This window comes from Engystomops pustulosus, chromosome 3 (genome assembly GCF_040894005.1).
Source record: "Engystomops pustulosus chromosome 3, aEngPut4.maternal, whole genome shotgun sequence".
NCBI classification, from domain to species: domain Eukaryota; kingdom Metazoa; phylum Chordata; class Amphibia; order Anura; family Leptodactylidae; genus Engystomops; species Engystomops pustulosus.
This window is the reverse complement of record NC_092413.1, coordinates 152,795,668-152,822,076: the sequence shown is the minus strand read 5'-3', so window position 1 is coordinate 152,822,076 and position 26,409 is coordinate 152,795,668. Positions and strand designations below refer to the sequence as shown.

General features: G+C 38.8%; 1 protein-coding gene across 2 annotated transcripts in view; it reads left to right on the top strand.

Annotated features, from left to right (window-relative positions):
• The window catches only part of LOC140122120 (probable cation-transporting ATPase 13A5), a 103,057-nt gene that overhangs the window by 65,733 nt on the left and 10,915 nt on the right, over window positions 1-26,409 (top strand). For both annotated transcript variants that reach the window (XM_072142608.1, XM_072142609.1), the window contains exons 19-28: window positions 4,473-4,642; window positions 7,474-7,599; window positions 8,705-8,784; window positions 8,888-8,930; window positions 10,581-10,690; window positions 14,260-14,356; window positions 19,825-19,897; window positions 20,028-20,202; window positions 23,021-23,190; window positions 25,404-25,492. In XM_072142608.1, the coding sequence (XP_071998709.1) occupies window positions 4,473-4,642; window positions 7,474-7,599; window positions 8,705-8,784; window positions 8,888-8,930; window positions 10,581-10,690; window positions 14,260-14,356; window positions 19,825-19,897; window positions 20,028-20,202; window positions 23,021-23,190; window positions 25,404-25,492 (1,133 nt within the window). The remainder of the gene's footprint in view (window positions 1-4,472; window positions 4,643-7,473; window positions 7,600-8,704; window positions 8,785-8,887; window positions 8,931-10,580; window positions 10,691-14,259; window positions 14,357-19,824; window positions 19,898-20,027; window positions 20,203-23,020; window positions 23,191-25,403; window positions 25,493-26,409) is intronic.

The following is a 26,409-nucleotide window of genomic DNA, read 5'->3' as shown; positions in this document are numbered from 1 at the left end:
ATTTTCAATGCTACCATTTTTTAGGACTGTACTGTTTTTTGATCACTTTTTATTAATTTATTTATATATTTCAAAGTGAAATTTTCGAATTTGCACGCTACTTTCCATTATATGTTTAAACGCCTGGAATAACTGTAATTATATTTTGATAGATTAAACATTTTTGGATGCATCAATACCATGTTTATTTATATTTATACCAGTTCTAGGAAAAGAGTTCTGGGGGTATTTGAATTTTTTTTTTAAATTACATTCTTTGTATTTTTTGCATGACCCAAGGCTGTCATAGCAAAGGATTGACACTCCCTGATGACGTCACAGTGTCAGCCAACATGGCAGCGCCTATGCACAGCTTGCTGTTAAATGCCGTTGGCAGCTTTTCTGGTGGCGATCAACGGGTTAACACCCGCGATCAGTGCTAGCACCGATCGCAAATTTTACTGGTTGGTGTTTGCTGCAATATGCAGTAAACACTAACCGGCTATGTGAGCCTGTGAGCCCTCTCCAATCACCGGCAGCCAATATGTGACATTCAACTAGGTCAAGCATTGGTAAGGGTTTAAAATTGATGGAGAACGATTCCGCCAAAATGAAAATTTCTAGCTTTGTAATAAAAGATACAAGAATTGTTGGTATCCTGCTTTAAAAAAAGTGAAATAAAAAGCAATGAAAAAATCAACATCAAGAGTCATAACATCAAAACGTAGCCATTCCATTGGTATATCAGGGGTTAAATACTCAAGGGATTAAATATAATCTTATTCTTCCTAATTCCTGAGCAGGTAGTATCTAAACTAGTTAATATGCTTCTTTAAAAATGAATTAGTCATTTGCTACAGGAAAGGTTCTCCTTAGTGCTCCTTGACAAACTACTACTGCATCGAGCCCTGCGACTAAGCGCATTGCAGAAATAGTATGTCATTGAGCTGATGTTGATTTATTTAATCGTTGGAGCTAAATTGGCATTGGTTAATTTGCTTCTTCATGTCCCATTGTGAGACAATTTAAAACGTACAAAAAAAATTTAATTAAAAAATAAACTTTAACATTTTTAAAATATAAAATAATAATAATTTAATAAAAATGCCCCTAAAGTCCTGTTACATATAATAGTGACATATAATATAATAAAAGTGAAAAATGAAATATAATATAATAAAAATGAAAGTTACCTACAAACTGGTGTTGCAAAATGGCAATGCAAATATAATTTTTTTGCCCACATTAGGTTTTCGCAAAATGTAAGGAAAAATATAGAAATTTGGTATGGCCTTAATAATACTGACCCATAGAATAAAGATTACATATAACATAGAGTATATGGTGAACACATAAAAAAGTCAAAAATCTAATACAGAAATGATTTTCTGATGCAGCAGTAACGCATCTCATCTTGCAAAAAATAAGCCCTCACATGGCCACATTAGCAGAAAAATAAATACTGTATATACTCGTAAATAAGCCGAGTTTTTCAGCACAAAAAATGTCCTGAAAAACCTCACCTCTGCTTATACACAAGCGTATTAAAACAATAAACTTACATACTCACCTTCCTATGCTCCCCAAAGTTTTTCTTGCTTCTTCTCTTCAATCGTTGCCGAGTGTGCAGAGTTGGGATCACACACTGTGACACAGTGCGTCATAGTGTGTGCCACATGTTAAAGGTGAAAAGAGATTCATGAAGAACACATGCCCACAATTAATGAATTTGGCACACCTCGCACACTCCACAGGAAAACTACACTTAGTGCAGTTTGCACTATTTTTTGATAAATGTGGGCCAAAGTGTTCAAAAGTTCTAACCATCTAAAACTACACATGCCAGATTACAAGAAATGGTTCTGAGCCTTAACCTACAAAATGATTGCATCCTTAAGGGGTTAAGTTGCATTTGTATGAAAGTCAGAACTGTTATGCAAAGTGTTTTTTCATCACAATGACAATAAGATTTTAGGCTGCCATAGAAACATGAATTAAGTCTTTATAACTCTGTTAACCATTGCAGCCTGGGACTAAAGTTCAGTAAATTATCAGCATCCAGAAGCTTCACTAGATCTCACAGTGCACAGAGAGTAACTATGGGTCATCTGTAAGTTGGATTTCTTAAAGGGCATCTACCACCAGAATGAATGACTGCATGCAAATGAGCCTGAGGGGCTCCAGGCTCCATAGGTGTTAATGGAGCCTGGAGCCCCTCAGGCATACAGTCTTTCATCCTGGCATTAAATGCACTATAAGTATACTGTCTGTATATCTAAAGTACAAATGCAAAGCTTTTAATTGTCCCTTGTGTGGTTCCATGGAGATTAAAGTAAATAATTTTATCAGGCCACAATATTAATAAATCCTGTAAAAAGAAGATAAAGGCCGCAAAAATAGAGACTGAGAGAAATATTGCCAGGGAGAGCAAAAATAATCCCAAATTATTTTTCAAGTATATAAATGATAAGAAACTAAAAACAGAGAGTTTGGGTCCCCTTAGAAATAACATGGGGGTCATGGTGGAAGGAGATGAGGAAAGGGCCAATCTACTGAATGTCGCCTTCTCAACTGTCTTTACCCAGGAAAATCCCCTGGTGGAAGACACAATGAGGAATAATGTTAATTCTTTTTATAATGTCAACAGTTTAACCCAGGAAGAGGTACGGCGCCGCCTCGCAACCACTAAGATAGATAAATCACCGGGGCCAGATGGCATACACCCTCGGGTTCTGCATGAATTATGTACGGTGATAGACAGACCGTTATTTTTAATATTTGAAGATTCACTGAGGACTGGTTATGTTCCACAGGAATGGCGCATAGCAAATGTGGTACCAATATACAAAAAAGGATCAAATAGCGATCCTGGAAACTACAGACCCGTGAGTCTAACTGCTGTGGTGGGGAAATATTTGAGGGGTTTATTAGAGATGCTATCCTGGAGTATCTCACTGTGCTCAACCTTATAACCCAGCGTCAGCATGGGTTTATGAGAGATCGGTCCTGTCAGACTAATCTGATTGGCTTCTACGAGGAGGTAAGTTCAAGACTGGATCTGGGGGACGCTGTGGATGTTGTATATCTGGACTTTTCAAAGGCATTTGACACCGTGCCACATAAAAGGGTGGTATATAAAATGAGACTGCTGGGAATAGGAGAAAATCTGTGTATTTGGGTAAGTAATTGGCTTAGTGATAGAAAACAGAGGGTGGTCATTAATGGCACATTCTCAGATTGGGTTGATGTTACCAGTGGAGTGCCACAGGGGTCAGTATTGGGGCCACTTCTTTTTAATATTTTTATTAATGACCTTGTAGTGGGTTTACACTAGTTTCAATATTTGCAGATGATACTAAGCTGTGTAAAGTAATAAATACTGAGGTCGATAGTTTAGCATTACAGAGGGATTTGTGGAAGCTTGAGGGATGGGCAGAGAAATGGTTGATGAGGTTTAATGTAGATAAATGTAAAGCTATGCACTTGGGCCATGGAAACAAAAAGTATAATTATGTTCTAAACGATCAATTACTTAGTAAAACTGAAGCTGAAAAGGACTTGGGGGTATTTGTGGATGGTAAACTTAATTTTAGTGACCAGAGCCAGGCGGCTGCTGCTAAAGCAAATAAAATAATGGGATGTATCAAGAGAGGAATAGATTCTCATGATAAAGACATAGTTTTGCCCTTATACAAATCCCTGGTCAGACCACACATGGAATATTGTGTACAGTTTTGGGCACCAGTGTATAAAAAGGATATAGTAGAGCTGGAACGGGTGCAGAGGAGAGCAACCAGGATTATTAGGGGAATGGGGGAACTAGAATACACTGACAGATTAAAAAATTTGGGATTATTCAGTTTAGAAAAAAGACGACTGAGGGGAGACCTCATTACAATGTACAAATACCTGAACGGACAGTACAAGGATCTCTCCAAAGATCTTTTTATACCTCGGCCTGTGACCAGGACAAGGGGGCATCCTCTACGCCTAGAGGAGAGGTGATTTTACCATCACCATAGACAAAGGTTCTTTACTGTAAGAGCAGTGAGACTGTGGAACTCTCTGCCGCAGGAGGTTGTTATGGCGGACTCTATGTACATGTTCAAGAGAGGCCTGGATGGCTTTCTGGAGAGAAAAAATATCACGGGTTATGGGGATAAAACATTTATTTAATTCGTAAAGGTTGGACTTGATGGACTTGCGTCTCCTTCCAGCCTTATATACTATGATATACTATGATTAAGACTGAAAAGAAAGAGGGAAAAATTGCAAGACCTTTTTGAAACCTTTATTAATGTGCTGTTGTATATTGTATAAATCACTGTCTACAAACATTCCTTTGATCAGACTGTCTATCTGTCTATTAAAGACGTTTTGGAACAGTTTCTTTATTGGTGTGCTGTTGTATCCCTTACAAATTACAAGGTGTACAAAAGATACATAAACATCCCCTTTATTAGACTGTGCATCATGTCTGATTCATTTTCTAGGTGATAACCTTCAGACTGCTGTAACAGTTGGAAAGAAATCAGGAATGATACCTTCTACCAGTAACATTATTATGCTGGAGGCCTGTGAACCTGAGAAAAATGTACCTGCTTCAATTTCTTGGAAAACTTTGACTGACAATGAGGCAAATGGAAACTATATAATGGCCAAAGTATGAAATAAACTTGTATCCTTTAATTTTCAGTGTTAGATAGGCTGGGGTCTAATGCATTGCCCCTTTTCATGCATTATAGCACAAACTACACACTGATAAACTTTGTCTAATTTCCAGTAAGATGGTCTCAAATAGGGATGAGTGGACCTGAACCAAAATGTTTGTGTCCATGCCGAATATTGCATGATCAGTCCCCTGTTCGAAGACTTCAGCAAGAAGTTCTGACTGGGGTTCGGTGTTCAGAACAACCCATGTGTTTAAAGGGAACCTGTCACCAGGAGACCCCTTTTTAGTACCACCCCAACCACCCCCCTCCCCATAGAGCATTGCACATACACTGCTAAACATTTTTGTATGAAAAATTGGTTTTACAGAACACAAGATAACTTATATATTACCTCAGAATGACATGTGCTGTGTGACTAGTCAAGTCGAACCCTGGGCAGGGCTGAAGAGGAGTAGTTTTCCCCCACCCTCAGGAAACCGCTCCTGTCAGGTTCGCTAGGGAGAATGCTGGAACTTCTGGTGGTGGCAGCAGCGTTCTCCGAACCCCGGCGCGTGTCCGCGCAAACTCCACCTCTCGTCCTGGGCAGCGGCTGCTAAGATCTCGCGCTGTCTAGGAGTGGCTGGGACTTTGAACCTCTGCTTGGTGCCTGTTGTTCTGCACCGTGAGGGGTTAATTCCCAGATGCTGTCCAGCTCCTATCAGGTTCTGGAGGTGGAGTTCTGGCTGCATAAATTGCAGCTTCACTAGTCACCTGTGCCAGTGTTTGAAATCTCTTTCTCCACTCGCTTGCTGCACTAGGTTGTATTGCTCTGTATCTGTATTGTTGTTACCTCGGCTTGTTTTTGACATTGACTATTTGCTTACTGACTTTGCTATTGACGTACCCTCCCGTTGTGACTCCGGCTAGTTTACGATTCTTTTGTGTTTTATGTTCGTCAGTCTGTTTGTATTTCCCTTCCCGCACTTAAACCAGAGTATTCCGAGTCTTCAAGTAGTCGCCCCACGGTTTAGCGTGGGGGGGCTATAGGAAGGGACAGAGGCTGGGGCAAGCTCAGGGCACACTATCCCCTGTCTTTTGTGTACCCAATCCTAACAGCTCCTCTGTGTGTGATTTTCAAAAGACTAATCCAGCCCCTCCCCCACCTTTCTCAGTCATTTTTATAAATGGAGGGCTGGTGTTAGATGCGTTAATGTGGGGATCCACAGGTATGCATCAACGTGGCCAATAGGAGGGGGAGACAAAAAGCGCAAAGGATTCAAGTGTATTGTTTGATAAGGAAAATATATAATAGAATGTCTCTCACCTGGTTCAGTGAAAGATAGAGCGTAAAATAGATGGAGGGACTGCTGCCGACGGGACTCAGGTCCGGGCAAACCAGAGTTGACGGACTTGGCTGTGTGCTGAAGAACCACGAGGAGTCGTCCCGTTCTGGAGGCGCTGTCACACTCAGCGAATAGACTGGGATGGTGTATCCATAAAACCAGTTTTAATAAAAAGTAAAAGGTAAAACACTACGTGGATAATTACATGTAATTATCCACCTGACGAAGGCTCCAGCCCGGGGCCCGAAACGCGTAGTGTTTTACCTTTTACTTTTTATTAAAACTGGTTTTATGGATACACCATCCCAGTCTATTATCTGAGTGTGACAGCGCCTCCAGAACGGGACGACTCCTCGTGGTTCTTCAACACTCAGTCATTTTTATGTCTCCGGGCTCGCCTCCCCTGCAGTAGTCACCTATACATGTCCCACCCGCTGTCCGGAACTCTTGCTGACCACGTCAGGCATTCTGGCACCTGCGTGGTCCGAATCTCTCGTACCAAGTGCACTGACATGCGCAGATGAATACTAAGTAACTAAGTAGTTTGTATAGCTCCCGGGGTCCACTGACCTCCATGCACATGGTACGAGAGATGCTTACCCCATGTCAGAATGACTGACACGGTCAGCCAGGGTTAAGGACAGCGGACGGGACATGGATAGGTGGGTGAGGGGTGGGATTAGTCTTTTGAAAATCACACACAGAGGGGCGGTTTTGCAAGGGTGTGGGGAAACTACTCCTCTTCAGCCACATCCAGGGGGCAACTTGACTAGACACACAGGAAATTCAAAGATAATAAATAACCTATCTTTTGTTCTGAAAAACCAATTTTTCATACAAAAAATGTTTAGCAGTGTATGTGCAATGCTCTATGGGGACGGAGAGAATGTTAAAATGGGGTCTCCTGGTGACAGGTTCCCTGCAGCATCTTAAGCAGCGTCCTAAGAATGAGCTGATCATCTGGTTGTTTAAAGAGGACCTGCCACCCATAAAAAATGTATAAGCAGCTGGTTAATAAAGTAAGCAGCTCCTAGATCTACCCCATTTTTAGCACCATATTCATGAGGGGCAGCCGAGGCGCTGATTCTTCCCCGGACCGCCCCTCCCACTCCATAGGAGGCTGGTGACTGCCAGGCTTCATGCGGCAGTCAGTGCCTCCTAGTCCCCCCCCCCTCGATGTAAGGTTAGTCTGGCGTTCTGAAGGTATGGCGCTGCAGTGTCTGCTAGCTTTATCGGAGGGTTCCTATAAAGCCAGCAGTTTATCACTGCCAAAAATGGGGTAACTTCAGTAAGCAGCTCCTTGTGCAGTTTTTTGGGGTGACAGGTCCTCTTTAAACAAGGAAAAGCCTCTTGCTATGTTATCTAAGAATGAGGCTCAAACAAACCAAGAAGTTATGTAGCCTGGAGATTTTTTTAATGTAAATACTATGTGAAACAAAATTGTCAAAAAAAGTCATCATTGCTTATTTATAATCCACTCTTTCACTTTTTTCTCCCAGAAGACACATATTGATACAGATAAAGCATGGATGAATAACCCTACAACCTTGGGAAACTATCACTTTGCAATGAATGGAAAGTCTTATCAAGTCTTAACTCAACATTTTCCCTATTTGCTGCCAAAAGTAAGTGTAGAATAATAGTCTAGTCTGAACCTAGGCATTCTAAGATATATCACATTTTTTTTGTTTATATACATAACTTAATAATGTACATCCGGCTAAAAAATTATTCCAAAACTTACTGCTTCTGGAAAGGGCTAATATGTATTTATATACTCCATAAAAAAAATAATGCGCAACTATCAATTCAAAAATCTTCTGACAATATGAATTTCATTACCCAGGTGTTAGGTAATTTAAACATTTCCACAAGGAAAAACTGTGGAATGTTTGTATTTGTTTGGTTTTTTTTAAAGAAGGTGTCCAATATTCTAAATAATTGGGTAATACTGTATATGACATATAAAAAGAGCCATTAGATTTTTTATAATAGAGCATGTCACTTATCACTGTATAACTTGATTTTACCTCTTTACTATTCTTTCAATCCTTGAATCCTATATCATGTAAAAGTGTCTTATGTATACCATTATATTCTAATAAAGTTGATTACAGAGAACTTGTCAGCAGTTTAGACCATACAAAGATGTAGATAGTGTTTGGTAGAACTTTAGATAGCGTTAGGTAGAAATATGTGTACCCATACATGTATGTAATAAGCAACAGCTACAATATTGGAGTTTGAATGGATTTCTCACATATACAAAGGTATGATTACATTACTCTTTCGAGCTGAAAAATATATGGTCCCTTAATATATAACGTATGGCACATAGGAAAAACTTTGCATCAGTGCTACCTTTAAGACAGCTTTGTATACCTCAATGGATTACCAGTGATATGATGCGAGATAATTGTCAAATTAGCATGTCTGTTCAAAAAGAATAGACTCTCATCTGTGCCTTTCAAGGTTGACATGGAAAACATATTTGCATATTTTCTTTGTAAAGTTTCTTGTAGTCACGTGTATTATTTGCTTGAGTAAAGTATTGAAAAGTTTTCTATTTTGTCTTTTATTTTGTCTTTAATTCCAGTATAACCGGATGATTTGATATTATAAAGAACGGGGTAGGACACCATATTAGTGAAAACTAGGTCATGTCATAAGGTTAAGTTAGTAATATTCATATAAATATAAGCCTTACTTGTAATATGTTTTTTTTTAAAGATACTATTAAATGGAACCATTTTTGCAAGGATGACTCCAAAGCAAAAGTCGAGTCTAATTGAAGAGCTTCAAAAGTTAGAGTAAGTTGAAAATAAAAGTATTCTTTCTGTTACTTTTATGTTTCTAAGTACAAAAATATAAATATTATGCAACCATCACATTCAACTTATTTTCTTTTTCTAGCTATTTTGTTGGCATGTGTGGAGATGGAGCCAATGACTGTGGGGTAAGGAAATTTAGTAGAAAAATTATTTATTCCGACAAATTAGCATTATCAGCAAAAAGGTAAGTGATAACATTATTACATACAGTATGGAATGCTACTATATTGTTAAGATTTACATTAAAATGCAATTATCTAATAGCTAAGTTTATTGGATAACAAGGGTTCTTTAATTTTATCTGAGAGTTTATATTTTTCAGTTTAAATGGCGGTTCAGCTTCATACTGATATGAACTATATATGGACACCACAGCACAAATAATTACATACCATATATACTCAAGTATAAGCCGACCCCAGCATAAGCCAACGTACCTAATTTTAACGCAAAAAAACTGGGAAAACCTATTGTGTATAAGCCTAGGGTGGGAAATGCATTGGTCACAGCCTCCAGCCAGTATAAAACTGACTAGCCCATATACCCCAGTATATATCCAGCCAGCACCAGCAGTATATAGCCAGCCCCCCCCCAATATATAGCCTTCCAGCCCCTACCCTCCCTAGTATATGGCCTACCAACCCCTACAGTATATAGCCAACCAGCCCCCCAAGTATATAGCCTGCCATTCCCCCAAGTATGTAGCCTGCCAGCCCATGCCCTGAGTACGCCAAGCTTTTAATTAAAGAAAATGAACACTGCACTCACCTTTCCAATGCCCCCCGCAGGTTCTCTTCTTGCTTCGGATGCTCCGGGGCCTATTTGGATCCTTCAGGTCCTCTTTTGGTCCTTTCGCTCCTCTTTGACTCCTCTTCGGTTCGTTCAGCTCTTCTTCATGTCTCCTCGTGATGCCGGTGGCTCACAAACAATGACGACGGCAAAAGGCTGACTTCATTGTGTGTACCAGCCTTGTACAAGGAGCTTGGTTTTTTCAGCACAATTTTGGTGCCGAAAAATTTGGCTTATACTGGAATATATACAGTAGTTTAAAAGCAGGGTTGAGTGGATCTGAATGTCAATATTCAGGTATGTACTGAGCTTTACCAAAGAACTTCATTAGAAGTCTGGGTCTGGATCCGCCTCAACTCCCTTCGATGGTAACTGGATAATAACTTTTTAATGCCACTGGCAAGTCTCCAACAACATTTATACTGCTCTGACATATACCTCACCCCTCCCCAATTACATCATGGGTTGATATGATCCTCCCCAAAATGATGGTGCTTAGCATGCCAACAGAGGCAAACTTGAATGGACTCCCTCATCCCTTCTTATGAAACTTCTACAAAATGGAATAATAGAATTGTAAATGTATTTGCTCAAACTTTTGGAACGTTTTTAGTGAAGTATAGTAAATCTCAGTGTTACCAAAACCAGCAATAGTGGAGAATCAACATAGAGAGAATCCTGCAATACCTAGAAAAACCTGAAAAAATCCTTTAGTAACATAAATCACATATTTACATGAACAAAGTAGGAAACAAATGTAATGTGCATTATGCCTGGGTGATAACTTGCTAAGACTGTAAATAAGATAATTAGAAATTTTTATTTTTGACTCAGTACTGTAAGTTACAATGGTTTAAATAAGCAAGCACATGTGACTTATAATTCTTCTTATACTCACAAAGATAACTGTAACCATTTTGTCTATTTTAAACTAAATTACACAATTATTTCTTTGTTTTTCAAAATTGAATGGGTTTGTGCAAAAGGCGCTTAAAATGGCTCATGCTGGAATTTCACTCTCTGAATTAGAAGCATCTGTGGCATCTCCATTTACTTCCAAAATACCAAACATTGAATGTGTTCCATTGCTCATCAAGTAAGTTTTACAAAGAAGACAAAGTATTGTTATTGCACTACTCTATGGATTAATTTATTATTTGAATGAAATACCTTGTTACATTCTCCCTAAAAATCTAGGTTAACATGGTAAACAATATGTTTTTTGTAAAAAAAAAAAAAAAAGGACAAGCAATGTACTACAGCTTATTGTGGAAATAGAAGTTTTAGAAATAAGCTTTTTCTTGTTTTTATCACCTTCTTTAGGATGAAGTATTAAAGGGGTGTCCTCTTTCAGCAAATAATTGATATTGTTTGTGTAAGGAAGTTATACAATTTTCCAATATATTTTCTGTATCAATTCCATACAAGAAAAATTCTTTATTCTTTAGCCTATACACACTGGCTTGCTTTTTGTTTTGGTTTCTGTATCAATTCCTCACAGTTTTCTAGATCTCTGCTTGCTGTCCTTCATAGAGAGCTTTTATGTTTACATCTAGTGGATAGAAATCTGTCCATGGTCATGTGACCATCACACAACCATCACACGACTCTGATTACACACTGTGATAATAACCAGCCCTGCACCTGTGTGACCTCACGTGACCAGTGACAGACTTCTTTCCACTGGAAGTAAACATAGAAGAAGCAAGCTGAGATATGGGAAACTGTGAGGAATTAATTCAGTAATTATATTGGAAAATGATATAACTTTTCCTTACAGAAACCATAAACATTATTTGCTGAAAGTGGACATCACCTTTAATTCTTTATTTCTGAAATATGGATCAATATATTGATTTAATCAATCAATTTATCAATAATCAATCAATTAATCAATTTAATCAATGAGATATTTTTAATATTGTTAGTGCAATGTATTATAGAAACTGTAATTTAATTTCCCCAATATATTGATGCTAGTTGACTTTAAAGGAAACCTACCATTTAGAATGGTCGGTGTAAGCAGTAAATACCGAGCACCAGCTCAGGGTGAGCTGGTGCCGGTACTTACTTTCGTTAGTGTTATAAACCGCAGTATCGCAGTTTTAACACTTTTTAAACTCTAGAGCAGAAGAGGCTTCGGCGCTGCACGCGACCGTCAGCGCCGAAGCCTCTTCTGCTCTAGAGTTTAAAAAGTGTTAAAACTGCGATACTGCGGTTTATAACACTAACGAAAGTAAGTACCGGCACCAGCTCACCCTGAGCTGGTGCTCGGTATTTACTGCTTACACCGACCATTCTAAGTGGTAGGTTTCCTTTAAATATGTTTTATATTACAGTCATTTTATTGTTTTACTTTAAAGCACAAATTAATGGCTTCAATATACTTATTAAGTAGTCAAGGTAAAGTTTGATTAGATGGTCTAAAAAATGTGCCAGATCCCTTAATATGTATTATGCTGAATTATATATTTGTCCAAAACAAACTACCATTTGTAGGAGTATACGGGCCATATTTATCATGGCTTGTACTCATGAAAATGCAGTGATTTAGATTCCCGACGCAAAGTACGTTCAGACACAGGCTATGGTGCCATTCTAGGCCTGGTCAGAACTTGCCTAGGAAGTGCATGACTTTGCTGCTGGCCACAGGGATTCATCCAGAGGCCACAGCCTCCTTATAGATTTGGGACATGTCGGGTGGCGTAGGCCATACATAAATGTGGCCATAAATGCTTTATCGTACAGCCAAAGCATACTTCAGCAAACATTTTATTCAATTTGTTCAATTTAGCTTGCAAGCTCTTTTCTGAAATGAAGTACTTTTTTTTCTATAAGAGTGAAAATTTAATACAAAGGATGGCCATTTAAAGGAAATCTACCATCAAAATCAAGCATTATAAACCAGTGACATTGACTCATAGATTCTAGTACTGTGACTGGTAATCTTCTTCTATTTGTGATACATAGCCTCCTTCCTTCTAAAATCAACTGCAACATCCCCCACCGGGGCCTAGCCTTTTTCTCTTGGGGCCTGGAGACAGCCGGTTCCCGGGATACTGGAGTGGCTGGCGGTTGCGGCCAAGGCATGCTAGTGTCACGGTGCTTGGTATGGGGACCGGAGGGCGGTCCTACAGCCTGGCAGGTCTCTAGCAGGTGGTGTTGGCAAGAAATGATGAGGGAGAGTCTGTTATAGTGGTTCTCCCTGGGGCAACCCTTTGGGGTCTGGAGTATGAGTCCCGGTGTAGTGGATAGGGTGCCCGTGATGGTGACAGCCGTAGTAGCAGGGATCAGACGGAGGCAGACGTTGTCTAAAAGCAACTTACAGTTCTTTATTGGAACCAACAGGAACAGTGGATAACGAATCTTGACAAAATAGGAAAAAGCTGGGGATGCACTTAGAGAGGGAACCACAGGGATTGATCACCAGCTGGATGAAAGGGCAGGTTGGGAGATTACTGTGTCCTAGTAGGATGCTTCAGCTTGTCCTGGGTTACTTCAGATATCACCCTTGAAGGTAGGATGATATCCCTTTTCTCTCACTAACTCCTCAGAGCTCTACTGTCTCACTGTTTGGTCTGACTGACTAGTCTTTCTGACTGACTCTTGTCAGACTTTCTCTGACTGACTCCTGTCAGACTGCGCTCTCTGTCTCTCCTCACTACACTGACTGAACTGACTGTTGGCACTCTCCAACCGTCACTTCTCCTCAGCTCCTGGTCAGGTGGTGGTTACTCCTCCAATTACATCCCAGCTTACAATACAATATGATAACAGCTGTGATTGGCTGATGGAATGACATCACATTAACCAATTAACTCCTGCCTTACCAGGCAGGATCTACCGCTGCAGTGTTCCCCGTGTTGTGTAGTGACCTGCTGTGGGGTTGATCAGACTACATATTGGGACATATTCGCAACAACCCCTCTGCCTTGCATCGGCAGGGGTGTTGCACAACACTTAAATTATGCTAATGAGTCTGAGGGGCTTTCTTAGTCTCTCTGTCATCTGGCTTTGCAGACCTTTACAATGTCTCACCCTCTCTCCTTTTCTTTCAGCACTGAGAATACAGCAGAAAGTGTTCACTACACAAGTTCTGAGAAAGCAGGGGGAAGGGTGAGACTCATCAACATAACTTTTATAGTTTATTTTTAAAGAAAGGAGGTCATGAATAATAAATATAAAAGGTCACCCCAGTCACATTGCCTGGATCTATGAGTAAATGTCCCTGGTTCATCATGCTTGATTTTGATGTTAGATTTTCTTTGAACGGTATAAGACACTTTATAGAAAGTTTTTGGTGCAAGCTTCTGCTAGAATTAGATTTTCTTAATTCAAGTTCTTTAGCTTATTACAAACCACACAAACAGAACCAAGAAGATGGCACTCAGCGATTGCTCTCTCCCTTTCATGTGACTAAACTCTTCAGTGCTTCTTTCTTTCCCTTGTTTTATTTAGACAAATTGGTGAGTGCCATCCTATATATTTAATTTGCATGATGTTTTTTAAACGGTTTTTAAATCCTCACATTACCTTGGAATTCAGGAAAGCTGAATGCATCTTGCTAGCTGTTTAAAGGGACAGTGCCCCTTATATAATTTTTCTTATATGTTAACAAATATTCGCCAATAATTTTTAAAATAAAACAAATGTGTTTTTCTGCAGGGAGGGTCGGAATACTCTTGTTACATCATTCTCCATCTTCAAATTCTTGACCATGTTTCAGTTCATTGGGATCATTTGCATATTGTTTCTTTTTTGGGTATGACAGTTTCTTTTTTTTATCTTTGTTCAACATGGATGCCATAGAACCAAGGTACTAAAATATGATTGTTGTTTAGAAGAGGTAAAATTCAACATGGAAGCCACTTACACATATCAGATTTGAATAATTGAAGAACAGAGAGCGATTTTTAAAATAATTACTTTTTTATTTGCAGCTTTCCTTCAAAACAATGTAAGACACCCTTCATATTTTTTTTCAGTTTTATATTTCTTGACAACTTGTGGTCTTAACAAATAACTACAAAAAACAAACCAACTGACAGGGATCCCTTCTATTTTAAGGCTTGTTTTCTGACAATATAAGATTTGTTGATGGCCATGGCTTTGTTGACAGTCTTCACTACCAAGACTGAATTTTAGCCTTTAAATATTATGATACTAACGCCTCGTTTTTATATTTTGATAGATTAAACTATTTGGTGATAACTAACATGTTTAGGATTTTTTTTCTCTCAACCCAAAAGTTGGTAGTTATGTTTAAGGGTGAATATCTCTGGTTTTGTGCATCCATACACAGTCCATATATATTAAAGGGGAGATTCTCCTGTTTAATATGACACAATAATTGTGTTTCTAGGTGGCAAAGTTCTGGATATATGGCTGTTTGAAGTTGTCCACTGTCATAACTTTTATAATCGTCCATTCTGCGTGGGGCAAATAGGAGGTGCAAATAGGATGTATATAGTCGTACGGCAGTCGTGAAAGGGTCAATAAATACATGGTCTGGAGGTCAAGGGGTTAAGCTAGTATAGTTAGCACAGAAAAGCCAAGATGAATGTATAGAAAATGATGGTAGTATAACATTCAAAGCTATAGTGGATGTGAGATATGGAGCACCTTTTTGTCAGGCAACCCCAGGATTTTTTCTTTTGTGCCTGTTTCAAAAGATTTACAGTGTTAGTGTTAGTAACTAAACTTGTTTTCCGACACTAAGAACTTTTTCCCACACTCACTTTAGGCGCAGCTCATGGCTGTTTCTAGCACCAGGCGGATAGTACGACTGCCCTGAGCGTTGAGAGAAGTGGGGCACCAACAGAGCTGTCTCTGTACTGCCTGCAGTAGTTCTTTGAATCAGGAGAAAGGGCAGGGGGTGGAGCTTAGCACGAAAATGACTCTAAGTGTGTCCCCCCTCTGCATTTGGCACCTAGGGTCCCCAAAAACAGCAGAGAAGTGGAGGAATGCATAGTGATGCATACAGATCCCTACCTTTTGTGGATAGCAGCTATAAATTATGGGGTTAAACCCTTAGATTCAGTTCCTTATATTCAGATTACTGTTATTTCAGTGGCAAGTGAGCAGTGTGAGGGTTGTATTTCTGACTTGTGGCTGCAGTTCAGAAAAGTCAATAAGGGGGCACTGAGCAGGGTGGTACTGAGGAAGCAAACCTCCTAAAGAGAAAGGTTATGAGTACCCAGCCTTCTACTGAGAATCTTTTCTGTCATCTGGAGGAAGATCAACCTAACCTTCCTCTAGTGGGAAGTCTGAGGAGGATGCACTGCAAAACTATGACCCTTACACTGCCTCCTGACAGAGGTGATTTCTCTATCCATCATCAGTTTACAAATATATATATATATATATATATTCTTGGCAATGTACTGGAAATCTTAAAAAAATTCCAAGTGCAGGGAAATTGACAAAAAACATATTTGTAGTGTTTTCTTGTGGGATCCCTTTGGTGTACAAACCTATGCAAGGTGTCATTTTTTGCGGATGTGGATGAGTAATTTATATTAATTTGGGACCTACATGACTCTTTGATTATTTTTATTCAAAAATTCATGCATGGTAAAATGACAGAAACATTTGGACATTTGGGTCTTTTTTATATGTGGATAGAATGGGCATTTTGGGATGTGGTGATACCTAACATGTTTATGATTTTTACTATTTATTTATTTTTATGTGTTCTAGGGAAAGTAGCGTTATTTAAACTTTTAAAAAAATGTTATTTTTTTTTTGGTTTTTTTTGCTATTATTGCAGACCCTCTAGGGTACTTTAACCCTATATATAACCGATTGTGTCTCCATAGGGAGATCGGGCCAAATTATACACGACTAGATTGAATAACAAAAAATGATAAATTTTATTAATTTTAGTTAAAAGCATAGACAAAACATGTTAAAAGGGTTAATCACAGCGGTGGATGGGATACACAGAAAAGAAACTATATCCGGGAGGTCACGACATAATATTGCACATATACGTAGATGAACAGGTCATGCTTATTGCCTGAAAAAGGATGTCTTATTAAAGTATATATGAAGTAACGTGCTTACCCATGTGGATAATCAAAGTTAACGTGACCCGGGTAGTTCCTGCCCCTAAGGTCACGTTAACTTTGATTATCCACATGGGTAAGCACGTTACTTCATATATACTTTAATAAGACATCCTTTTTCAGGCAATAAGCATGACCTGTTCATCTACGTATATGTGCAATATTATGTCGTGACCTCCCGGATATAGTTTCTTTTCTGTGTATCCCATCCACCGCTGTGATTAACCCTTTTAACATGTTTTGTCTATGCTTTTAACTAAAATTAATAAAATGTATCATTTTTTGTTATTCAATCTAGTCGTGTATAATTTGGCCCGATCTCCCTATGGAGACACAATCGGTTATATGTAATTAGATTTTGAGCCGAATTGGTGCATACATTATTAGGGGTACTTACAATTTATCCGTGCTTTTGGATGCCACTTGGCCACTTAAATATAAAGGGACGTTTCATTACCCCAAACAATAGACTCCACCATAAGTCCAGGTACTTTAACCCTGCAGAGTCTGATTGCTCATACTATATACTGCAATAAAACTATATTACAGTATATAGCAATTTTACTGATCATCTACAGGCTATTGGATATCATTACACATGGGAAGCCTACAAGTCTCTATGAGACTCCAGGATGCCATGAAAACCGATTGCCACCCTCCAATGATGTCACAGGGAGAAGCGGCCATCCAAGATGGCGGCAACCTTCAGCAGCTTGTTAGGTACCAGCACCAACTGTTTCAGTAACAGTACTAGTACATCCTGGTGCACGGAGTGGTTAAAAAAGTATATAATGTTATTATTTATATGTTTAATATTGTGCCCCTCTATCTCCCAGTTCCATTGTTTATAACAGCAGAAATGGTGTTGAAGCTCACATCATTTTCACCATAATAATTAACAAAAACGTGATAGAAGGAGTACATGTATCCCTATGCGAAACATAAGGTGATCTAAGACTTTATTGTCACCTTCCATGTATATTTTATCTTATGCACTCCTAAAATGGAAGAGAATAACCAAAAATGATGCCCTTCCAGGAATTAAAGTAAAAAATATCGCTGAAGACGATGTTTTTTTTTCTTTTATAAATAACGTAACCATGATAAAACATAGCTCAGTATGTGTAACACTATGAGAAAAGGAGGTTGAATGGAGCGTTATGCAGCAATATTGAAGGATCACTCCATTCAAAACTAATACACTGGTGCAGGGCGTGAACCTTGTTAGCATCTAGAATCATGCTCCTCCCTTCAGGCCCTACACAGGGTATAATTCAATGAATAAGTTGTGACTGGAGTGCTCCTTCAATTTGAAATCTGTGACAAATGTATTTGTATGATAATGATCTGCATTAGTTGAGGTGTCTACTGTGTTTTTCTGCAGCAGTTGAGGTTTGTATTGTGTTTTTCTGTAGCATTTGCGGTGTCCACTGACAGTATAGTACCCCTGTTTCTATAGCCCCAAATATCTATAATGTTCCCTGGTCTTTCGCTTTTTCATTATGAGGAAAAAAACTATACATACTGTATATATAAGTATAAGCCGAGATGCTTAATTATACCAGAAGAAAAGCAGCAGCTACTCATTAATAAAATGTCCACAGAAGAGCCCTCATTTAACTTAATGTCCACAGCGGAGCCCCCTTTAATCTAATGTCCACAGCAGAGCCCCTTTTAATGAAATGGAGACCCCCTGGAATGTAATGTCCACAGTAGAGACCCCCTTTAATGAACTATTCACTGCAGAACCCCCCTTTAATGTAATGTCCACACCAGAATCCCCCTTAAATGAAATGACCACTGCAGAGCAACCCTTTAAAGACATGTCCCCTGCAGAGTCCCCTTTAAATGAAACGTACCCTGCAGAGTCCCCCTTTAATGAAATGTACCCTGCAGAGTCCCCCCTTTAATGCAATATCCCCTGCAGAGTCCCCCTGTAATGTAATGTCCCCTTCAGAGCCCCCTTCTTCTCCACGTGATTCTGTCTTCTTCCTAGCCCCGGAGTGCACAACTATGACGTCACCCAGCAGCGACATCACATGACGTCATGATTAGTGCACTAAGGCAAGAAAGAAGACAGAACCACGGGGAGAAGAAGCTTAAGGTGAGAACATTGTGGGTTTTTTTAACATGCAAATTCACTGGTTGTGGCCTGAGACTGGATGTTCCTGGGTTGCGGCGAGACAGTATTTTAGGGAGGGAGGCGGGGGCAGTGCTGCCCCAAGATGCCTCCCCCTCCATAAAGCAGCAGTGCTGGTGCCCGAGGCAACTTTCACAAAGTTGCCTCATGGGTGATGCGCCCCTGACTGCAGCAGCTGAGTGGCAAAAATTGATGTTCTGTAACAGCTGAGGGGTGCAGCTGTTATCATAACGTAATAAAGGGGGAAAGAATATTGAGCTTTTTGTCTAAATATCCTAAAAACTGCCTTTTCCTACACTTTTAGTTTTTCAAGACTCTTTTTGGAGCATTTCTGGTGCATAATCAAACCAATAAAAACCAAGTCTACCAACCAAGTCATGTATTAATTAAAATCCTGTGGTGTCGAGAGGCACTTGGGTGGCATAAACCTCAGCGCCTATGGCTATTTTGCATATTTTAAAAAACTGTTTTCTTGAATAATGCCGAGTTCCATTACATAGTGAGAACAGTTCCTGTGCCTTCTCAAGATGACGAGTCAAACTGATGGTAGATGTCCTTTATTCTCACTTGGTCCCCTGATGACAGTGCTTTATTATAAAAGAGACACATCTGGATAAATATAGGCTGCTCTTTTTGCATCTCGGATGAGAACGGGGGCATTAACCTTGTTAGAACAGGAGTTATATAGAGTCAGTTCTCTGTAGTGTGGAAGCTCTACACATGTTAGTTAGACTGCTTCTCATAGAGGAATTCCTACACTTTATACTTCCACCAACATGTATATACATATATATATATATATATATATATATATATATATATATATATACTTCTTTTGATGCATACTTGTATTTTTAAGGATTGTATGGAATATGGAATTTATGTGTGTTTGTCTTTGGTGAAGTGGCCTACATTTTTAAAGCTCAATAGTAAAAGTTATGTTTTAATGACTTAGTTATCTTGCTCCACGCAGTTAATGGTAGTGCTATACTTTGACACAAACTTGTATGTATGTTTCCTTAGAAACAAACACTTCTTGGAAACTACCAATACCTCATGCAAGATTTGGCCATCAACGTCACTGTAACTCTGACGAGTAAGAATATTTTTATCTATTACTGTGCTGTACTTATTGTATATGTGTGGATGCTATTTTGAAATAAAATTTGTAGCACATTTTTCTATTTTTCATGAGTTTACAAAATATTTGTTTCTTGTTCCTCCAGTGAGTTTAAACTTCCCAGCCTCAAAGTTGGCTCCTCATAGACCATCTGGACAACTTCTGTCTCCTCCTTTATTACTTTCCATTTTTATGCATCTCGCTTTTACTGTGATTGTCCAGAGCACGGCTTTCTTTCTGCTTCAAGAGCAGCCATGGTTCAATGAAACGGACGTCTTCAGGTATATTTGTTCTCTTGCATCACTAGTAATGTCACCAATTCTGCAATGTATGATAATTTGTTTAAAGAGGACCTTTCACCACCGCATATATCATAAAGTGAACATAGAATCATGTAGGGATTTGCATAATGATTCAGGGGCACTTTAAATTTTACTCCTAGCCTCCTTCATTCTTGAGATGTCAGCCTCAGTGTCTGACTATTCAATTTCCTGTATCGTCAGAGAAGAGGAGCTGCAGCATGGGTGGGGGGTAAGAGTATGCTAATATTCTCTGACGCCATCCAATCATTGAACAGTGTTAATTTTGCTGCAATGCCGGATGCTCGCAGCTGCTTGTCGCTCGGCACATGGAACACTGCGTGATCTCATGTGCTCTACTCGTCTGACACTGCTTGCTGATTGGATGGTGTCAGGGAAAATTTGCATACTCACACAACCCCACCTGTGCTGTAGCTCCTCCTCTTTTAACTATTTTGCAGATTGAATAGTCAGACACCAGGGCTCATATCTCAGGAACTGGGGGCCGAGAAGAAAAAATTCTAAGTGCCCCTGAATCAGAATGCAAGTCCATACATGATAGCATGTTCACGTTACGATATTTGGGGTGGTGGAAGGTCCTCTTTAAATTGTAAGTTTTATTGTAACATTTTATTGTAAGCAAATGAGATACATGACTTCTGAAAAGTCTATCCCAGGTTTGAAAAAAATTTGACTTGACAAACTTACACTGCTCCAAATTGATGATAAATTATCTTACTGTTAGTATGTCTACTCTAACTTCAGCTCCTACTTTTTGTTAAATTTACCCCATATAATGTTATTGCAACTTTATACCTTTTTAAAAAATCCACACCCTTTTTCTGCTGAAGTGTAAGAAAACATTTAAGAGGGTAGATAAATTTTTAGATTAATTGTTTGCCAGAATTCTAATACATTTAGTAGCTTAGTGTTCAAACAGTCCAAGTTATTGCAGAAGTAGAAATAATTGTTAAAGAAAACTGTACAGCACATCATTATGTGTATACTTTACAATCTTTTTCATATGTATAGAGATATAAATTATATTTGCAAATTTAAAAGTTTGTAATTTTTGCAGAACCTGTTTAATCTGAAAGATTAAAAAGTCCATCTTGTGTAGAGATTTTAACTATAACTGTGGCAGTTTTTTAACACAGTTCATAATTAAATTGGAAGGCCTCGACGTGCCCCCCCCCCCGACTTGTTCCCTAACCAACCTGCTTCAAAAACTTTTAAGTAAACTTAAGCAAACGTTTAATATATGTGAAGCCTGGAAGTGCCTGGTGAGGGGACTATATATAATGAATCCATGGGAGGCTCTATATAATAGAACCATGATGCGATTGGGGAAATTTAAACTATGAGGGGGCTGTATATAAAATAACCCTGACAGGGCTGTTTAGGAATGATAAACTAGGGAATATCTTAGTTAGTTTATGAAATTTTAATGCCACCACATAAGTTCACTGCAAAGGGGCCCACTAGGGTTCTATTGCCAAGGGGCCTACTGAAACCTGGAGCCAGCCCTGATGTGAAGGCTTGTTAAGAAACGCTGCTCCTATTTTGTTATTTCATGGGAAATGCAATTATTTATTAACCCCTTAATGACATGTCATAGTTCCATTAAGGATATTTGAAAAGGGCTCATACCAGAAAAAACAGTGATTGCTAGAGTTGACCTGTTGAATGTGACCAGCAAAGTCAGTGGAAGTATTTAAATCTCTGTAATCATGCATCAGCATGAAAATACTGCTATATTGTAGTATATGGTAGGAATGATCAGACCCCTTAGTGTTAAATTACCCTAAGTTGTCTAAACATACAGAAAGAAAGTTAAAAAAAAGTTTAAAATGTTATTAAACCAAAAAGTTTAAATTACCTGTCTTTCACTAGGACTAATATAAAAATAAACAAACAAAAATCATAAACAGGTTAAGTATTTCTGCATCTCATATATCAAAGGCTATTCCTTAGAGTTAACCTAAAATAGTGGTCAAATGTCCAAATCACCACTTTTACGCAAATGGTAGAAATGAAAACCTCAGCTTGTCATGCATAAAATAACCTCTACACAGTATGTATAGATGAATAGTGTCAGAATGTGGAAAAATGAAGAATTAAAAAAAAAATCTATTAAAACCAAAAATAACTCATAGAAATTGCTATGCCCATGATCGTACCAACCCAGAGAATAAATGGAAGATGTCATTTAAAGTGCACAGTGAAAGACGAAAAAACAGCGTGCAGAAGAAACTGAGACAAATGCATTTTCGCCGCATTTGGAATTTTTCCCCACTTTCCAATACCAGGCATGGAACATTTTAAGGAAATACAATATTTTAAAGGAATATTACCAGGAAATATAAGGTTTTTACATGGAAAACAAGCCCCTATGAAGCTTTATACATGGAAAAATAAACAGTAATGAATATTTAAATTATGGGATTAAAAATAGAAACACAAAAATGAAAAAATCAATGGGAAAGGGGTTAATGTAGAATTCAGGGTAGCTAAGGGGTCCTCTGTGATAAAGATGGATATTCAACGTTTATAGCTGGCATATGCATAATAGCTCTATTTGAGCACTGTTGCTTTGGGATCAAGCAGTTGTTACCATTGCACTTAATTTACAAGCTAAAACTCTCCATTATTAGGCCATATATATGAATATTTATCATATTCTCGTATCTTTATTCTGTCTTAATGTACTTTCTCTTATAGGTTTGCATGTCTGGTATATATTGTTTATAGTACAAAGTAAACTCATGTACTAATGAAAATGCTGTTTCCTTCCCCACAGTGCATGTCTGCCATTGAACTACAGCTCAGCAAATGTTACAGTGAGAGAACATAGATACGCAGAGAACTTTTTCACAACAACAATGTTTCCTATAACTGGATTCCATCTAATTATCGTAGAAGTTGTGTTTGCCAAAGGGAGGCCATTCCGGCAGCCACTCTACACCAACTGTAAGTAGAAACTAATATTTCATGTGCCCAAAAAGTGGCACAACCACAATGACAGTCCCTCTCAAAGCCACTGTGCAGACACAAAACTAGACAGGTAAACAAATAACACACAAGAATCACAACAAGATAGCAGGTACAGTACAGTCGAGGGTTCAATTGATGAGATCAAAAACCAGAATAAACAATAGAATGGCAATAGCACCTTAGCAGCTCCTGAACACACCTCCAGCAGCAGACTGAATCAGCTGCCCATCACATTCTTAACCTCTGCAGGACAGGGCCTGATCTGAAGAGAGTAGGGTGTGACTCAATCAATTCAAACACAACAAAGGCCTAGGCTAAGTTAACATACAGGAAACACAAAACAGGAATTAATGCTATCCAATCTTCCATCTGAGGGATGCCTTGGTACAGACGTTACAATATATATTGTAACTCGGCTTATACTCGAGTCAACTAAAAAAAGTCAAAACTCACCCGTATTTCCTCTTCTGTCTCCGATGCTCCGGTGCCACCTCAGGTCCTTTGGATCCTCTTCGGATCCTCTTCGGGAAGTTCCGCTCCTCTTCGGAGCAGAACAAACAATGACTGCGATGCCGGCGGCTCACAAACAATGACTTCGGCAAGCGGCTGACGTCATTCCGGCCAAGTACGGAGACCCAAAGAGGAACCGAAGATGACCGGAAGAATCCGATGAGGACCCGAGGCGGCACTGGAGCATCAGAGACAAAAGAGGACCTATGGGGGACGTCGGAAAGGTGAGTACAATGTTTTTTTTTTTCTACCACAGGGGCTGGGCAGGCTGTATACTATAGGGCCTGGACAGGCTGTATACTGCAGGGGCTGGACAGGCTGTATACTACAGGGGCTGGGCAGGCTGTATGCTACAGGGGCTTGGCAGGCTGTATGCTGCAGGGGCTGGGCAGGCTCTATGCTACAGGGGCTGGGCAGGATATATGCTACAGGGGCTGGCAGACTATATACTGGGAGGCTGTGACCAATGCATTTCCCACCCTAGGCTTAAACTCGAGTCAATAGGTTTTCACAGTTTTTTTTTTTGTGTTGAAATTAGGTGCCTCGGCTTATACTTGGGTCGGCTTATACTCGAGTAATTATATATATATATATATATATATATATATATATATATATATATATATATATATATACTGTGTTCTTCTATATGCTAATAGGCGGATGTCGTCTGTCTACAGAAATGTATAAACATTTTGGAAACCCAGATGACAGAATACCCAATTAGCAGCAAGATTACTGAACATTTGATAGCGGCAATGCTATCTCTTCAGACAATTAAGACTTCAAGCAGAGACTTATTAAGTTTAAAGAGTTTAATACATAAAAGGCAGTGCAAACACAAAACATACAATTGTCATATACAAAATGGCTACAAGGTATATTCACATAATACATGCAAAAACAGTTGTAAAAATAAAAGATAATAAAACGAATAGTTACAATGATGCAACCATCTTCAAATAATTTATCATCCCATACCAAATTTGGGGTGGCTAGGCTTAAAATAAAGAGTGTTACGTCATCTGACCCTTTCCCCGAACAGCTATGGTCCTGAAAATTAGAAAGCATATGACATAATTTCCCACTGACCCTATCTCATTGCAGGGACCTCATAACTACAAATTATGTCCAATTTTAATTTTAGATATGATCCCCCATTATCTCCTTGTTTTAATTTATGTGGAAAAACCCTTACACACAGCATCACCCTTTCATTCTTCAAGGTGTTCATACTATTTATGAAGTGTGAACTTATTTGATCCCCTTATACTACTTTTGTTTGATGTGGGTTGTGTGACTGGATCTCTCCTGTTGGGCAGGCTTCCTGGCCAAGTATCAGAAATATCTGAGAATTGAACTGTTCTAGTGGCATATAGCAAACAATAAGAGCTATGCTTTCATTTTCCCACAAAATTAAAGGTGTTTATAAAATTAAATCTGTTCTAGTTGCCATACAGAAATAGATGTTTCTGATTAATTTTCCCCTTTGTCTCTCTTCACATTCTAAATGTAATTACTAGAGGGAAGAGGACTTGAAACAATAAGTTATGGCTGTTTTTATATTTTTATCAGACTTTTCATTTATGGTGACATCTATAAGACAATGCTTGTAAAATATACTTTATTTATTAATTATTTAAAATATATGTTATTCATATGATATTATTTATTTTCAGATCTGTTGTCCATTCTGATCATTATTCAAATTGCAGCTTATTTGTTTGTAATTTTTGCTGATATTGAAACTTTTTATACTACTATGGAGGTAATGTATTGTTCAACATAAATTTATCATTTCAACATTATTTTTTGTTACTAGTATCTATATAATTTGTTTATGACATATGTTTGTATTTTACCTTGGAAATAGGCATGGTGACACCCTCAATGTATTATTTACAAGTATATACTGTATAGATGCTTGCAGTCAAAGGTCAAATGTGTCAGCCTTTACTTAGATTTCGTTCTTTGAAAAGCAAATTATTTTTTCACACACACATTTAGAAATGTTAGAGGAAAACTTAAAAGACAGTTAAAATTAGAATTTTTCACTTAAGCAGCTATATTGGACATGATATAAAAAGAAACATATCTTGGTTTTTACCTCCCATCGAACCAAAATTCAGCAATGACTTCATTTTAACCCCTTCCCGACATTTGACGTAATAGTACTGCATCACGGGAGGTGCGTTCCCGCAAAATGCAGTACTATTCCGTCATGCTTCTGGCCCCGGCTCCTGAATGGGCCAGAAGCAGCGGGTGTCAGCTATATATTATAGCCGACACCTGCCTCTAACATCCGCGATCTGAGATTTCTCCGATCATGGGTGTTAACCCCTAACACGCCGCGGTCGCGCTGACCGCAGCTTGTTAGGGGGAATTTAAAGTGAAACAGACCCCCCCGCGGCGCTTACCGGGGGGGGTCCGCTGTTCCGATCGCAGCCCCGGGACTGCCGGTGCCCCGGGCTGCGCGATCTCCTTCCTGTAGCCGGGTCCGTGCCTTCTGACAGGACCCGGCTGTAACACAGAGTATTACATTACACAGTGTAATACATCTGTATTACACTGTGTAATGTGAAGAATAGCTTGAACAAGCGATCCGTGGATCGCTTCTTCAAGCTTACCTGTAAAAGTAAATAAAAAAAGTTAAAAACATTAAATAAAAACATTTTTGAATAAAAA